The sequence below is a fragment of the Oncorhynchus gorbuscha genome, linkage group LG10 (assembly GCF_021184085.1).
Source record: "Oncorhynchus gorbuscha isolate QuinsamMale2020 ecotype Even-year linkage group LG10, OgorEven_v1.0, whole genome shotgun sequence".
Taxonomy (NCBI): Eukaryota; Metazoa; Chordata; class Actinopteri; order Salmoniformes; family Salmonidae; genus Oncorhynchus; species Oncorhynchus gorbuscha.
The window spans coordinates 25,536,635-25,553,305 of NC_060182.1; the positions used below are offsets into that span (position 1 = coordinate 25,536,635).

Sequence of the window (16,671 nt, forward strand, 5' to 3'; positions counted from 1 at the left end):
TGACTCATCCCAAACCATCTCAATTTGGTTGAGGTCAGCAGAATGTGGAGGCCAAGTCATCTGATGCAGCACTCCATCACTCTCCTTCTTGGTCAAATAGCCCTTACACAGCCTGGAGGTGTGTTGGGTCATTGTCCTGTTGAAAAACTAATGATAGTCCCACTAAGGGCAAATCTGATGGGAAGGAGTATCTCTGCAGAATGCGGTGGTAGCCATGCTGGTTAATTGTGCCTTGAAATCGAAATAAAAATAACTGACAGTGTCACCACTGCACACACACACACCTCCTCCTCCATGCTTTAAGGTGAGAAATACAGATGTTGAGATTAGAGGTCGACCGATTATGATTTTTCAACACCGATACCGATTATTGGAGGACCATAAAACCCGATACCGATTAATCCGCCGATTTATTTATTTATTCTACTGCCAATTACAACAATACTGAATGAACACTTATTTTAACTTAATATAATACATCAATCAAATCAACTTAGCCTCAAGTAAATAATGAAACATGTTCAATTTGGTTTAAATAATGCAAAAACAAGTGTTGGAGAAGAAAGTAAAAGTGCAATATGTTCCATTTAAAATATGTGCCATGTAAGAAAGCTAATGTTTCAGTTCCTTGCTCAGAACATGAGAAAGCTGGTGGTTCCTTTTAACATGAGTCTTCAATATTCCCAGGTAAGAAGTTTTAGGTTGTAGTTATTATAGGAATTATAGGACTATTTCTCTCTATAACATTTGTATTTCATTAACCTTTGACTATTGGATGTTCTTATAGGCACTTTAGTATTGCCAGTATAACAGTATAGCTTCCGTCCTGCTCCTCGCTGGGCTCGAACCAGCAACATAACAACAATTAGCGCGCGCTAACTAGCTAGCCATTTCACTTCGGTTACACGAGCCTCATCTCGGGAGTTGATAGGTTTGAAGTCATAAACAGCGCAATGCTTGACGCACAACGAAGAGCTGCTGGCAAAACGCACGAAAGTGCTGTTTGAATTCATGTTTACGCGCCTGCTTCTGCCTACCACCGCTCAGTCAGATACTTGTATGCTCAGTCAGATTATATGCAACGCAGGACACGCTAGATATTATCTAGCAATATTATCAACCATGTGTAGTTAACTAGTGATTATGATTGATTGTTTTTTATAAGATAAGTTTAATGCTAGCTAGCAACTTACCTTGGTTTACTGCATTCGCGTAACTCCTTGTGGAGTGCAACGAGAGAGAGGCAGGTCGTTATTGTGTTGGACTGGTTAAGTTTGCAAGATTGGATCCCCCAAGTTGACAGTTAACAGTTAACCCACTGTTCCTAGGCCGTCATTGAAAATAAGAATGTGTTCTTAACTGACTTGCCTAGTTAAATAAAGATTAAATAAAAGGTGTAAAAAATGTTTTTAAAAAAGATTGTTGTGAAAAGTTTAAAATCGGCCCTAATTAATCAGCCATTCCGATTCAAATCAGTCGACCTCTAGTTGAGAAAGACACCGGTTCTAACCAAAAATCTCCAATTTGGACTCCAGACCAGAGGACAAAATTCCACTGGTCTAATGTCCATTGCTCGTTTTTCTTGGCCCAAGCAAGTCTCTTCTTCTAATTGGTGTCCTTTAGTAGTGGTTTCTTTGCAGCAATTCGACCACGAAGGCCTGATTCACACAGTCTCCTCTGAGCAGTTGATGTTGAGATGTGTCTGTTTCTTCAGCTCTGTACATTTACTTGGGCGAGGCTGGTAACTCTATAATGAACTTATCCTCTGCAGCAGAGGCAACTCTGGGTATTCCTTTCCTGTGGTGGTCCTCATGAGAGACAGTTTTATCACAGAGTTTTTTGCGACAGCACTTGAAATTTTCTGGATTGACTGACCTTAATGTAATGGACTGTTGTTTCTCTTTACTTATTTGAGCTGTTATTGCCATAGTATGGACTTAGTCTTTTACCAAATAGGGCCATCTTCTGAATACCACCTCTACCTTGTCACAACATTACTGATTGGCTGAAACGCATTAAGGAAAGAAATTCCACAAATTCACTTTTAACAAGGCAGACCTGTTAATTGAAATGCATTCCAGGTGACTACCTCTTGAAGATGGTTGATAATGCCAAGAGTGTGCAAAGCTGTCAGACTATTTGAAGAATATCAAAAATATTTAGATTTGTTTGACACTTTTCTGGTTACTACATGATTCCATATGTGTATTTTCATAGTTTTGATGTCTTCACTATTATTCTACAATGTAGAAATTTGTAAAAATAAAGAAAAACCCTTCAATTAGTAGGTTTTCTTAAACTTTGACCGGTTGTGAGTGTGTAGGCGTGTCCAAATTTGGCTATGGTAGAATAGTAATCTCCTTACTCACCCCTGACTCCTCAGTAGCGCCCCTAAGTGGTCAGTCAGCAGCACAGTTGCCCCAGCGTGAGGGTGTCAGGGGAGGGTAAATTTGGTTTGGTGTGCAGGGCGTGGCAGTAGAGCACCACACACCCCTGTCTCTGGCAAGGAGGCTTCAGGTACACCGACACGTCACTCAGGACCTTCTAAAACACAGCAGTCCGGTCGACCCACACCCTCAGCCCCTCTCCTATGAGTTCCCTTCCAGCCACAGGGAGAACCCCTGTCCCTCTCAGGGACTGCACTCTAACCATCACCGCTGAGGGAACCTACACACAAACACATCGCACTTACAGTTGAAGTCTGAAATGTACATACACCTTAGCCAACATTTAAACTAAATTCCTGACATTTAATCCTAGTAAAAATTCCCTGTTTTAGGTCCGTTAGGATCACCACTTTATTTTAAGAAGGTGAAATGTCAGAATAATAGTAGAGGATTATTAATTTGTGCTTTTATTTCTTTCATCACATTCCCAGTGGGTGAGAAGTTTACATACACTCGATTAGTATTTGGTAGAATTGCCTTTAAATTGTGTAACTTGAGTCAAACGTTTTGTGTATCCTTCCACAAGCATCCCACAATAAGTTGGGTGAATTTTGGCCCATTCCTCATGACAGAGCTGGTGTAACGGAGTCAGGTTTGTAGGCCTCCTTGCGCACACACAACTTTTCAGTTCTGTCCACACATTTTCTACAGGATTAAGGTCAGGGCTTTGTGATCGCCACTCCAATACCTCAACTTTGTTGTCCTTAAACCATTTTGCCACAATTTTGGAAGTATGCTTGGGGGTCATTGTCCATTTGGAAGACCCATTTGCAACCAAGCTTAAACTTCCTGACTGATGTCTTGAAATGTTGCTTCAATATTCACATAATTTTCCACCTCGTGATGACATCTATTTTGTGAAGTGTGCCAGTCCCTCCTGCAGCAAAGCACCCCCACAACACGATACTGCCACCCCCGTGCTTCACGGTTGGGATGGTGTTCTTCAGCTTAAAAGCCTCCCCCTTTTTCCTCCAAACATAACAATGGTCATTATGACCAAACAGTTCTATTTTTGTTTCATCAGACCAGAGGACATTTCTCCAAAAAGTATGATGTTTGTCCCCATGTGCCGTTGTAAACCGTAGTCTGGCTTTTTTATGGCGGTTTTGGAGCAGTGGCTTCTTCCTTGCTGAGTGGCCTTTCAGTTTATGTCGATATAGGACTCGTTTTACTGTGGATATAGATACTTTTGTACCTATTTCCGCCAGCATCTTCACACGGTCCTTTGCTGTTGTTCTGGGATTTATTTGCACTTTTCACACCAAAGTACGTTCATATCTAGGAGACAGAAAGAGTCTCCTTCTTGAGCGGTATGACGGCTGCATGGTCCCGTGGTGTTTACTTGCATACTATTGTTTGTACAGATGAATGTGGCACCCTCAGGCATTTGGAAACTGCTCCCAAGGATGAACCAGACCTCTGGAGGTCTACAGTTTGTTTTCTGAGGTCTTGGCTGATTTCTTTTGATTTTCCCATGATGTCAAGCAGAGGCACATAGTTTGAAGGTAGGTCTTGAAATATATCCACTGGTACATCTCCAATTGACTCAAATGATGTTAATTAGCCTATCAGAAGCTTCTAAAGCCATAACATAATTTTCTGGAATTTTCCAAGACATATGCACTATCACACATACACAGTCGAAAAGTATTGCAGTAATAGCCTTCTGCCTGTAGTGGCATATGCTTCATTTGGCTCCTGCAGGACTGTGTGGTGTTGTATTGACCGATGCCATGTGGAAACACGGTGGCACATTTTATTTGCCAGTCAGGGGTTAATAATACTTGCCGCAATGTTTAAATGTTATGTCGATGATGGCAATGCCAACAGTCTCAAATATGAAAATGTATGAATTCAATTTCGTTCACAATCATCAAGTGGAAGTTGACAGTTTGGGGTTCAATTTGCCTCCACATATCTCTCGAGTTCAACCTGTCAAAGAGAAAAGCGCGTGTTGTCAACTGCCTATCTGTCAACACATACATTACAACCACTGCACCAACTGCAAAACAATTCTAAGGCTAATTACAATGGGGTTATACGAGACTTAAATAACTATTAAGCTAAGGTTAGTTAGCTAACTGTTAATCTAACGTTAACAGACCGACCTGTCTGTATAAAGCGTATTCAGCACCGTGGTGGGTGACAAGAAGTCCCTGTTTCGGAGATTCTTAGCGCTGCTTTCTTTGAACCAAAGCTTCTCCGTCTCACTCGAGATTCTGTCCCCGCTACCCAGACCATTAGCATCAGGAACATTTCCAGGCGCTCCCCGTAGTGCGGAGCCCAGAGCTTGGACGGTATGGGTGATCCGAAATGGCGTCTCCTCAATGTTCTCCATCACTAACTCACAACCTGGTCATCACTTCAGCTGAGCTAAACGGTATCGTATTACTTTCTGCTTTATGACAGCTAGTTTTTCAAATAGAAAAACATGCGTTCAGTTGATCCAGTTAGTCAGTCGATATCATATTGCTGTAAATGACTGCATAATAATCACAACGCGGAACTGTAGAGTGCAAATGTTGTTTCCCCGAATCCCGTTTACTTGTGAAGTACGGCAAAAGCGCGAGTTTAGGTCCATTTTATGTGTGGCAGGGTTGCCTGTTCAGCTCAATGTATGAAATTCAAATGAACTTTCTGCAAACATTAAGTGGAAGACATGTCGTAATGTTAGAATTACAGTTTATTATATGGCTTCTCATACTTTTTCAATAATGTCACATGGTCTCTGGATGAATTCAGATCAGTGGCAAGTGGAACACAGGCCCACCTGTTTAGCTATAAAATATATATTTGTTTTTTGTTGCATGCTTTGCATGTTATTTTGGCATTAATACGTCAAATATCAGTTTGCAAACTATGTAAAAAATAATCATGATTAAGTTAATAAAGCCGCATACAAACATTATCTATTCTTTGCTTTCTTGAGTAAGGCAGGTTTTTCAGCCTAGCCCAGTAGAAAATACAAAGCTACGGGTTTGTAATGTTCTCTAGTTGCGCCGTGATTGGCTCAGTGTTCTGTCACTCATGGGGACACTATGTCGGAGCAAAATCTTCAGGGAGAGCTAGGAAGTTCAAGCCCCCTTGGGTGCTGCCATATACACTGCTCAAAAAAATAAAGGGAACACTAAAATAACACACACTAGTTCTGAATGAATGAAATATTCTTATTACATTTTTTTTTTTACATAGTTGAATGTGCTGTCAACAAAATCACACAAATTATCAATGGAAATCAAATTTATCAACCCATGGAGGTCTGGATTATGAGTCACACTCATAATTAAAAAGTGGAAAACCACACTACAGGCTGATCCAACTTTGATGTAATGTCCTTAAAATAAGTCAAAATGAGGCTCAGTAGTGTGTGTGGCCTCCACGTGCCTGTATGACCTCCCTACAACGCCTGGGCATGCTCCTGATGAGGTGGTGGATGGTCTCCTGAGGGATCTCCACCCAGACCTGGACTAAAGCATCCGCCAACTCCTGGGCAGTCTGTGGTGCAACATGGCGTTGGTGGATGGAGCGAGACATGATGTCCCAGATGTGCTCAATTGGATTCAGTTCTGGGGAATGGGCGGGCCAGTCCATAGCATCAATGCCTTCCTCTTGCAGGAACTGCTGACACACTCCAGCCACATGAGGTCTAGCATTGTCTTGCATTAGGAGGAACCCAGGGCCAACCGCACCAGCATATGGTCTCACAAGGGGTCTGAGGATCTCATCTCGGTACCTAATGGCAGTCAGGCTACCTCTGGCGAGCACATGGAGGGCTGTGCGGCCCCCCAAAGAAATGCCACCCCACACCATGACTGTCCCACTGCCAAACCGGTCATGCTGGAGGCAGCAGAATGTTCTCCACGGTGTCTCCAGACTCTGTCACGTCTGTCACATGTGCTCAGTGTGAACCTGCTTTCATCTGTGAAGAGCACAGGGCGCCAGTGGCGAATTTGCCAATCTTGGTGTTCTCTGGCAAATGCCAAACGTCCTGCACGGTGTTGGGCTGTAAGCACAACCCCCACCTGTGGACGTCGGGCCCTCATACCACCCTCATGGAGTCTGTTTCTGACCGTTTGAGCAGACACATGCACATTTGTGGCCTGCTGGATGTCATTTTGCAGGGCTCTGGCAGTGCTCCTCCTGCTCCTCCTTGCACAAAGGCGGAGGTAGCGGTCCTGCTGCTGGGTTGTTGCCCTCCTACGGCCTCCTCCATGTCTCCTGATGTACTGGCCTGTCTCCTGGTAGCGCCTCCATGCTCTGGACACTACGCTGACAGACACAGCAAACCTTCTTGCCACAGCTCGCATTGATGTGCCATCCTGGATGAGCTGCACTACCTGAGCCACTTGTGTGGGTTGTAGACACCATCTCATGCTACCACTAGAGTGAAAGCACCGCCAGCATTCAAAAGTGACCAAAACATCAGCCAGGAATCATAGGAACTGAGAAGTGGTCTGTGGTCACCACCTGCAGAACCACTCCTTTATTGGGGGTGTCTTGCTAATTGCCTATAATTTCCACCTGTTGTCTATTCCATTTGCACAACAGCATGTGAAATGTATTGTCAATCAGTGTTGCTTCCTAAGTGGACAGTGATTTCACAGAAGTGTGATTGACTTGGAGTTACATTGTGTTGTTTAAGTGTTCCCTTTATTTTTTTGAGCAGTGTATTTACATTTGAAGTGCCCATCCAAGAAGGCTTAAGGTCATTGGCCACAGATAAAATGTCAAATCACGTTATAGCTACCATAGTTTTGATTGGACTGATCATGTCAACATCATATTTTCCAAATCTTAGCTAGCAACATAGACAAACAGTCATCATCATGAATCACGTCAAAACATATACTGGCAAATCCTTTTCAATCCTTGTCATATTAAGATAAATTATAGATAGAACGTATCTGTGCTCACTCATGAGTGGTTTGGAAGGAATCAGTGGCTAACTGCAAGCATTGCAAGCAATCACTATTTTGCCTCCCCTGCTATTCGGTGGAGAGGGTGAGGTCCAAGTAAGGGTTTAAGGGTCTCTTTTCAAAGCTTAAAAGGACAAACATTCACACGCAATACCATGGGCCAGAAAATGTTGAATTTATTGGCCATGCTGTCTATCCAGCAGGATTTCTGCCACGCTCAAAACATCTGGAAACTCAGAACTGAGAAATCTCAGACTTCAGTGAGTTCAAGAGATCTGGCAACTCAGGATTTTTTTTTTTGTTGCTCAGACTGGGAAAATACATTTCGAATGGTCATCCAGCTTGGAATTCGACCTGAAGATCACTGACGTCATGATTCAACCTAGTTTTTCCCCCCAAGTTCCTAGTTGTCTTGAAAGCACCATAAATCCAGAGAATGCCAGACTTTGATGACATAATTTGCCCACAAGAAGGACCGCCGCTCCACCTTCCTGGTCAAGTGAGCACAGCACAACAGTGAGTCCAAAAATATATTGTATGCCTCTGCATAAATTATGTAATATGCAAGGGAGATATGTATAGTGTAGCTAAGAAAGTAATACTATGTGTATGTTGTAAGCTGTTAGAAGCCCATGTGCCTCACCCTAATAATTTGATCTATTTGCCCTCTTAATTTCGCCTACTTTTCTGACTTGGTGGTGCACATGTAGCTTATAGCCTGTTTTATAGAAATGTCATCATCGAATATTGTAAGAGCTTTCATTGTCTGCTTATAGAGAATACTGAACAAATGACTCGTGTTCTGAATTCTGTCGCTGTACATTCCAAAAGTGCTGAACAAATAGTTATATTGACTACGTCCGTTTTAGCTCGCTCATTAATGTCGTAATCAAAATTACAGATTGCCTCTTTTGCGCTCATTGTTCCCTCATGCCATAGTTTGACATCTAAATTGTCAGTAGAAACCACATTTGTTTAGGCAAGTCAGCCATGTCAGCTATGTTTTTTTTTAAAGACAGTAAATGAGGCTAAATGAACTGTTTTACTGCCAGACAAGGTTCCACTGATAGCCAGGTGTAGCAGTGGTAAGGATTCACTCTGTGGTGCTGAAAAGAAAGCTCTGCTGTTGGGACAGATTTATGTTGGTCCTAACAGTTTGTGGGCACCGTTTGTCATCTTTATAGTGCAATTCATGTATTGTTCAGTGTTGTGTAGTGACTTTGCTGGCATGCTCCAAAATATTTTGGGGGGTAAGATTCACATGCTAAATTCGCCACTGATTCAAATATCTCGAGGTAAACCCAGGCCCTGCATGTCCCCAGGCACCCTCATTTGTTGACTTCTGTGGCCGAAAAAGGCTTGGTTTCATGCATGTCAACATCAGAAGCCTCTTCCCTAAGTTTGTTTTACTCACTGCTTTAGCACACTCTGCCAACCCTGATGTCCTTGCCGTGTCTGAATCCTGGCTTGGGAAGGCCACCAAAAATTCAGAGATTTCCATACCCAACTATAACACTTTCCGTCAAGATAGAACTGCCAAAGGGGTAGGAGTTGCAATCTACTGCAGAGATAGCCTGCAAAGTTCTGTCATACTTTCCAGGTCTATGCCGAAACTGTTCGAACTTCTCATTTTAAAAATTAATCTCTCCAGAAATAAGTCTCACTGTTTCCGCCCGCTATCGACCCCCCTCAGCTCCCAGCTATGCCCTGGACACCATCTGTGAATTGATCGCCCCCCATCTAGCTTCAGAGTTTGTTCTGTTAGGTGACCTAACTGGGATATGCTTAACACCCCGGCAGTCCTACAATCTAAGCTAGATGCCCTCAATCTCACCCAAATCATCAAGGAACCCACCAGGTACAACCCTAAATCTGTAAACATGGGCACCCTAATTGACATTATCCTGACCAACTTGCCCTCCAAATACACCTCTGCTGTCTTCAATCAGGATCTCAGCGATCATTGCCTCATTGCTTGTATCCGCTACGGGTCAGCGGTCAAACGACCACCCCTCATCACAGTCAAACGCTCCCTAAAACACTTCTGTGAGCAGGCCTTTCTAATCGACCTGGCCCGGGTATACTGGAAGGATATTGACCTCATCCCGTCAGTTGAGGATGCCTGGTCATTCTTTAAAAGTAACTTCCTCACCATCTTAGACAAGCATGCTCCGTTCAAAAAATCCAGAACTAAGAACAGATACAGCCCTTGGTTCACTCCAGACCTGACTGCCCTCGATCAGCAAAAAAACATCCTGTAGTGGACTGCAATAGCATCGAATAGTCCCCACGATATGCAACTGTTCAGGGAAGTCAGGAACCAATACACGCAGTCAGTCAGGTAAGCAAAGGCCAGCTTTTTCAAGTAGAAATTTGCATCCTGTAGCTCTAACTCCAAAAAGTTCTGGGACACTGTAAAGTCCATGGAGAACAAGAGCACCTCCTCCCAGCACTGAGGCTAGGTAACACGGTCACCACCGATAAATCTGTGATAATCGAAAACTTCAACGGCTGGCCATTTAATTTTTTTATTTTACTAGGCAAGTCAGTTAAGAACAAATTCTTATTTTCAATGACGGCCTAGGAACAGTGGGTTAACTGCCTGTTCAGGGGCAGAACGACAGATTTGTACCTTGTCAGCTCGGGGATTCAAACTTGCAACCTTTTGGTTACTAGTCCAACGCTCTAACCACTAGGCTACCCTGCCGCCATACCTTCCTCCTGGCTACTCCAACCTTGGCCAACAGCTCCCCCCCGCCATCGATAAAAGACAGTACTGTGCAGCCGTCTTCATCGACCTGGCCAAGGCTTTTGACTCTGTCAATCACCATATTCTTATCGGCAGACTCAGTAGCCTCGGCTTTTCTAATGACTGCCTTGCCTGGTCACCAACTGCTTTGCAGACAGAGTTCAGTGTGTCAATTTGGATGGCATGTTGTCCGGTCCTCTGGCAGTCTCTATGGGGGTGCCACAGGGTTCAATTCTCAGGCCAACTCTTTTCTCTGTATATATCAATGATGTTGCTCTTGCTGCGGGCGATTCCCTGATCCACCTCTACGCAGACGACACCATTCTGTATACTTCCGGCCCTTCCTTGGACACTGTGCTATCTAACCTCCAAACGAGCTTCAATGCCATACAACACTCCTTCCGTGGCCTCCAACTGCTCTTAAACGCTAGTAAAACCAAATGCATGCTTTTCAACCGTTCGCTGCCTGCACCCGTACGCCCGACTATCATCACCACCCTGGATGTTTCCGACCTAGAATATGTGGACATCTATAAGTACCTAGGTGTCTGGCTAGACTGCAAACTCTCCTTCCAGACTCATATCAAACATCCAAATCCAAAATCAAATCTAGAGTTGGCTTTCTATTTCGCAACAAAGCCTCCTTCACTCACGCCACAAAACTTACCCTAGTAAAACTGACTATCCTACCGATCCTCGACATCGGCGATTTCATTTACAAAATAGCCTCCAACACTCTACTCAGCAAATTGGATGCAGTTTATCACAGTGCCATCCGTTTTGTCACTAAAGCACCTTATACCACCCACCACTGCGACCTGTATGCTCTAGTTGGCTGGCCCTTGCTACATGTTTGTCGCCAGGCCCACTGGCTCCAGGTCATGTACAAGTCCATGCTAGGTAAAGCTCTGCCTTATCTCAGTTCACTGGTCACGATGGCAACACCCACCCGTAGCACGTGCTCCAGCAGGTGTATCTCACTGATCCCTAAAGCCAAAACCTCATTTGGCCACCTTTCCTTCCAGTTCTCTGCTGCCTGCGACTGGAACGAATTGCAAAAATCTCTGAAGTTGGAGACTTTTATCTCCCTCACCAACTTTAAACATCTGCTATCTGAGCAGCTAACCGATCGCTGCAGCTGTACATAGTCCATCGGTATATAGCCCACCCAATTTACCTACCTCATCCCCATACTGTTTTTATTTTATTTACTTTTCTGCTCTTTTGCACACTAGTATCTCTACCTGCACATGTTCATCTGATCATTTATCACTCCGGGGTTAATCTACTAAATTGTAACTATTCGCTCCTATGGCCTAAAGGGTATTTATTGCCTACCTCCTCATGCCTTTTGCACACAATGTATATAGATTATTTTTTTCTACTATGTTATTGACTTGTTTATTGTTTACTCCATGTGTAACTCTGTGTTGTTGTCTGTTCACACTGCTATGCTTTATCTTGGCCAGGTCGCAGTCGCAAATGAGAACTTGTTCTCAACTAGCCTACCTGGTTAAATAAAGGTAAAATAAAAAAATCTATCTGAATTTGTTTTCATTCTTCATACAAAAAAAATGTTTGGTAAAGAAACTCATGTGGTCAATTTGTTCCAATGACAAGTCATGATAAATCATTATGTTCTTATGGTGGTTGCCAGGAACATAGGGCTGGTTCAGGCTCAATGGACCGCAGGCCTACAGTCAGGCTCATTTGGACTGTAGCCTATAGATGTTCATGAAGTCTCAGTATAGTCGTACTAAGTGGAATAAGGAGTTAAACATTTTAAACTATGCCTGGTATGTATATAAGAACTAACTGTAATGTAAACTGGCTCTGTAATGTAAACTGGCTCTTTAATGTAAACTGAATTAGACAATTGGACAGCACACACATTCATGGACATATGACATGGTATAGTAAATTATGGTATAGTAAATTAAGTGTTCCCAGATAATATAACAAATGGATACTGTGAATAAAATCCAGTTATATTTTAATTCAGAATAACAGGGCAACAATTCAGAAACAATAGCCTGATGATAAATCAATTTACACACTACATTAATCAGCTAAAATAAATAGCTTAAGCTGCTCATGTCCTATATAGAAGCTGGTGTCATTCTTTGCTGACACGAAATTCCCGGGGCTTATAGTTTGTGTCAATCCGGGAGAAAACGTGTCATTGAAGAACATCACCTATTAGTTATTGAAGAGTCAACTGCAGCCACATCACACTAAAAGACACTCACTGACTCAAGTACACCAGGAAGTATGTTTCTCTCTACAAACGGTCAGACTGTTGGATGTTGCGAAACGGGATGGAAACGGAGCTCATATCCAGCTGCTTTTGAAAGACACAGCTGCTTTATGGGTTCCGTTACCACCCTACCCGCTAACACCACTACTGAGTGTCCCATTCACAATTTAAACTAATTTAAACTCAGGTTCACTTTCTATTCTGAATTTAGCTGCCTTCTTGGGGTGGAAAAAAGACGGTCTATCCTGTTCCATTCATATCTTGAAGTCTTGAAAAACCTGTTTCATGTCTGTAGAGAGAGGGAGAAAGAGAAAGCAGGTCAGTGCATTGAAGCTAGAGCAGATAAAGAGAATGATAAAAGCTAAAGGTTCTGGGAGAGATTAAAGGAAATGATAGGATGGCTGTGTAACTTAGTTTAGTCATTTTACTTTAAATCTCACATAGCAGAATCTATCCACAAAACTACTGAAAGAAACACAGAGAATAGTTCAAAGGGACAGCCTGAGATGGAGAGAGAACAAAAAGCCTAACAATTCATTCTCAGAGACAGACGGACACACTCACTTATTGAAGTCATCTCCTCTTAAGGTGCGAAGCGGAGCAAGTGTCTCTGATCAATAGAAGAAGTGAACAGGAAAAGGAATACTTTGTGTAAATCAAAACGAGAGAACCAGAGAGGAGTATTTGTTTAAGGAAGATAAATAAATATCAAGAAAGGGTTGACTGAGGAAAGCCATCCAAAGTGAAAGTACAGGCAAAAAAAGACAAGTCCCATTTCTGAAAAGACAGTTACCGTATGGGCTCAGCTCAGGTCACCATAATCTTGATTCCACTTTCCTGTCACCCTCCTGAATCGGCACATATGTGTGTATGTGTTGCTCTATGAGTCTTCACTTCCTCCTAAATACACAAAAAAATGTATTTCACTTTCACTTCTGCAGAACAATTGACCACAGCTCCTCCTTTGCGCCATCCCTTTCCTTGTCACAACAACACTTTACTACTGTACCACTACCACCTGCCATTTTAAGTGATTTATACAGTTGATATGCACCAAATATAGATGTTCCGAAAGATACAATACAAATAGCTGTTACAGTAGTCAAGGCTTCAGCCTTATGGAGTTGCTAATTGTGGACACCTGTCTGTCGGATTAGTGGGGCAGGTGTGTGTGTGTGTTTTCCACTGGTGCGTCACGCTGTGAGGTGTCTGGAAAGTCCGGAGGATTTGGAGGTGTAGCTGCCCCCCCCTCCAGAGACCTCCGTCCTCTTCTTCACGGTCCAGTACGATCGAGATGTGTACTAGACAGTATGGTTATAAAACGCTAAATCTCAGAATTTAAATACAACACTATGTATTATATTGAATCTGTCTGCCCTAAAAACCGTCAAGGCAATATTTATTTCATTCAACTTAGAGGTTTTCCATCCCCAACTCTTACCTTAACACAAGGCAATACAACACGGATGGCATTTCCTATCAGACCTGTGTTCAAATACTATTTAGAGTATTTCAATTACTTTCAAGTGCATTTGAGTAATTATTTGAATATTTTTTATTTGGAAATACAAGTAGTTGATATTGGAATGTATATGGAACTACATTTATTCTTGTTATATGTACAGTACCGTTCAAAAGTTTGGGGTCACTTAGAAACGGCCTTGTTTTTTAAAGAAAAGCACATTTTTGATCGATTAAAATAACAAACTGATCAGAAATACAGAGTAGACATTGTTAATGTTGTTAATGGCTATTGTAGCTGGAAACTGCAGATTTTTAATGGAATATCTACATAGGCGTACAGAGGCCCATTATCAGCAACCATCACTCCTGTGTTCCAATGGCACGTTGTGTTAGCCAATCCAAGCAAAACACCAGTCTCAATGTCAACAGTGAAGAGGCGACTCCAGGATTGAAACCTCTCTCATCGACACGCAACACCTAGGTTTACCTCCACTGTACTCCCATCCTACCATACCCTTGTCTGTACATTATGCCCTGAATCTTCTCTACCACGCCCAGAAATCTGCTCCTTTTATTCTCTGTCCCCAACGCACTAGACGACCAGTTCTTATAGCTTTTAGCCATACCCTTATCCTACTCCTCCTCTGGTGATGTAGAGGTTAACCCAGGCGCTATTATTTGTTGATTTCTGTAACCGTAAAAGCATTGGTTTCATGCATGCTAACATCAGAAGCCTCCTCCCTAAGTTTGTTTTATTCACTGCTTTAGCACACTCTGCCAACCGTGATGTCCTTGCCGTGTCTGAATCCTGGCTTAGGAAGGCCACCAAAAATTCTGAAATTTCCATCCAACTATAACATTTTCCACCAAGAGAACTGCCAAAGGGGGTGGAGTTGCAATCTACTGCAGAGATCGGCATCTTTCTTTGTATTTTTCAGAGTCATTAAAGGCCTCTTTAGTGTCCTAAATTTTCAGAACTGACCTTAATTGCCTACCGTCTGTAAGCTATTAGTGTCTTAACAACCGTTTCACAGGTGCATGCTTATTAATTGTTTATGGTTCATTGAACAAGCATGGGAAACTGGTGTTTAAACCCTTTACAATGAAGATCTGTGAAGTTACTTGGATTTTTACTTAATATCTTTGAAAGACAGGGTCCTGAAAAATTGGTGTTTCATTTTTTCAGATAAACATACACACACTGTATATACAGTACCAGTCAAAGTTTGGACACACCTACTCAATGGGTTTTTCTTTTTTCTACATTGTAGAATAACAGTGAAAACATCAACTATGAAATAACACATGGAATCATGTAGAAACCAAAAGTGTTAAACAAATCAAAATATGTAATTTGAGATTCTTCAAAGTAGCCACCCTTTGCCTCGATGAAAGCTTTGCACATCCTCAGCTTCATGAGGTAGTCACCTGGAATAAATTAACAGGTGTGCCTTGTTAAAACTAATTTGTGGAGTTTCTTTCCTTCTTAATACATTTAAGCCAATCAGTTGTGTTCTGACAAGGTAGGAGTGGTATACAGAAGATAGCCATATTTGGTAAAATACCAAGTCCATATTATGTCACGAACAGCTCAAAAAAGCAAAGACAAATGACAGTCCATCATTACTTTAAAACATGAAGGTCAGTCAATCCGGAAAATGTCAACGTTTCTTCAAGTGCAGTCGCAATTTGATGTCAATTGTAAAATCCACTTCAAATCAGTGTAGACGAAGGGGAGAAGACATGTTAAAGGATTTTTAAGCCTTGAGACATGGATTGTGTATGTGTGCCATTCAGAGGGTGAATGGGCCAGACAAAATATTGAAGTGCCTTTGAACAGGGTACTGGTTTGAGTGTGTCAGGAACTGCAATGCCACTAGGTTTCCACGTTCAACAGTTTCCCGTGTGTATCAAGAATGGTCCACCACCCAAAGGCCATCAAGCCAACTTTACACAACTCTAGGAAGCATTGGAGTCAACTTGGACCAGCATCCCAGCGGAACGCTTGACACCTTGTAGAGTCCATGTCCTAAAGAAGTGAGGCTCTTCTGAAGGAAAAAAGGGGTGCAACTCAATTTTTAAAGTGTTCCTAATGTTTTGTTCAGGGACAGGTCAAAAAGCATTAAACATTTATGGCAATGTAACTAGCTAACTTGCTGTTGCTAGCTAATTTGTTCTGGGATATAAACATTGGGTTGTTATTTTACCTGAAATGCACAAGGTCCTCTACTCCAACAATTAATCCACAAATAAAACGGTCAACCGAGTTCGTTTCTAGTAATCTCTCCTCCTTCAGGCTTCTTCTTCGGACTTTATATGGCAACCAACTTTTAAAGTGCATTACCACAACCGACTGGAGTGTAGACCTCGGTTCATCTTTCAATCACCCACGTGGGTACATGGTCATAAAAAAAAATGAGGAGATGGGAAGCAGGACTTGCAGTGTGTCGAGCATCACAAATAGAACCAAGTTATATTTTAGCGCCTGACTACGCAGACACTCACGAGCAGTGTGGGTGCAATGATTGAATAACGTGTGCATTTATTTTGCAGCTCACGCAACGCGTCTGGTCAGCATGTATCAAGTAAGCACACCTGCTCCCCATCATTACACACACACCTGGACTTCATCACCTTGATTACCTCCCTTTATTTAGCCCTCAGTAATCAGCAGTAATGGTTTGTTTTCATGTTCAGTATAGATCTCCTGTTATGTTAATTTGCCTGTCATTGTTGTTAAACTCACCTTCTGGGTCTACGTGACACTTATGTAAGTCTTGGTTCCAATAGTTTATATTTTTCAGCCACATTATTTGAGAATACTTTATACACAGAAAA

General features: G+C 42.3%; 1 protein-coding gene and 1 long non-coding RNA gene across 2 annotated transcripts; both read right to left on the minus strand.

The window, feature by feature from the left end:
- Nucleotides 1-2,373: 2,373 nt before the first annotated feature.
- LOC124045053 (DALR anticodon-binding domain-containing protein 3-like) lies at nucleotides 2,374-5,038 on the minus strand. The gene is made up of 2 exons (XM_046364273.1): nucleotides 4,556-5,038; nucleotides 2,374-2,667 (listed from the first exon to the last, which is right to left on the minus strand). The coding sequence occupies exons 1-2, from the start codon at nucleotides 4,783-4,785 to the stop codon at nucleotides 2,652-2,654; spliced, it is 246 nt and encodes an 81-aa protein (XP_046220229.1). The 5' UTR covers nucleotides 4,786-5,038; the 3' UTR covers nucleotides 2,374-2,651.
- A 7,050-nt stretch (nucleotides 5,039-12,088) lies between these two features.
- On the minus strand, nucleotides 12,089-16,375 carry LOC124045054. The gene is made up of 4 exons (XR_006840772.1): nucleotides 16,041-16,375; nucleotides 13,163-13,269; nucleotides 12,934-12,979; nucleotides 12,089-12,658 (listed from the first exon to the last, which is right to left on the minus strand). It is a non-coding gene; the product is annotated as an uncharacterized LOC124045054 (long non-coding RNA).
- Nucleotides 16,376-16,671: the final 296 nt, after the last annotated feature.

Excerpts from the sequence above, each read along its gene's own strand:
- LOC124045053 (XM_046364273.1), bottom strand. The coding sequence starts at position 4,785 with ATGGAGAACATTGAGGAGACGCCATTTCGGATCACCCATACCGTCCAA.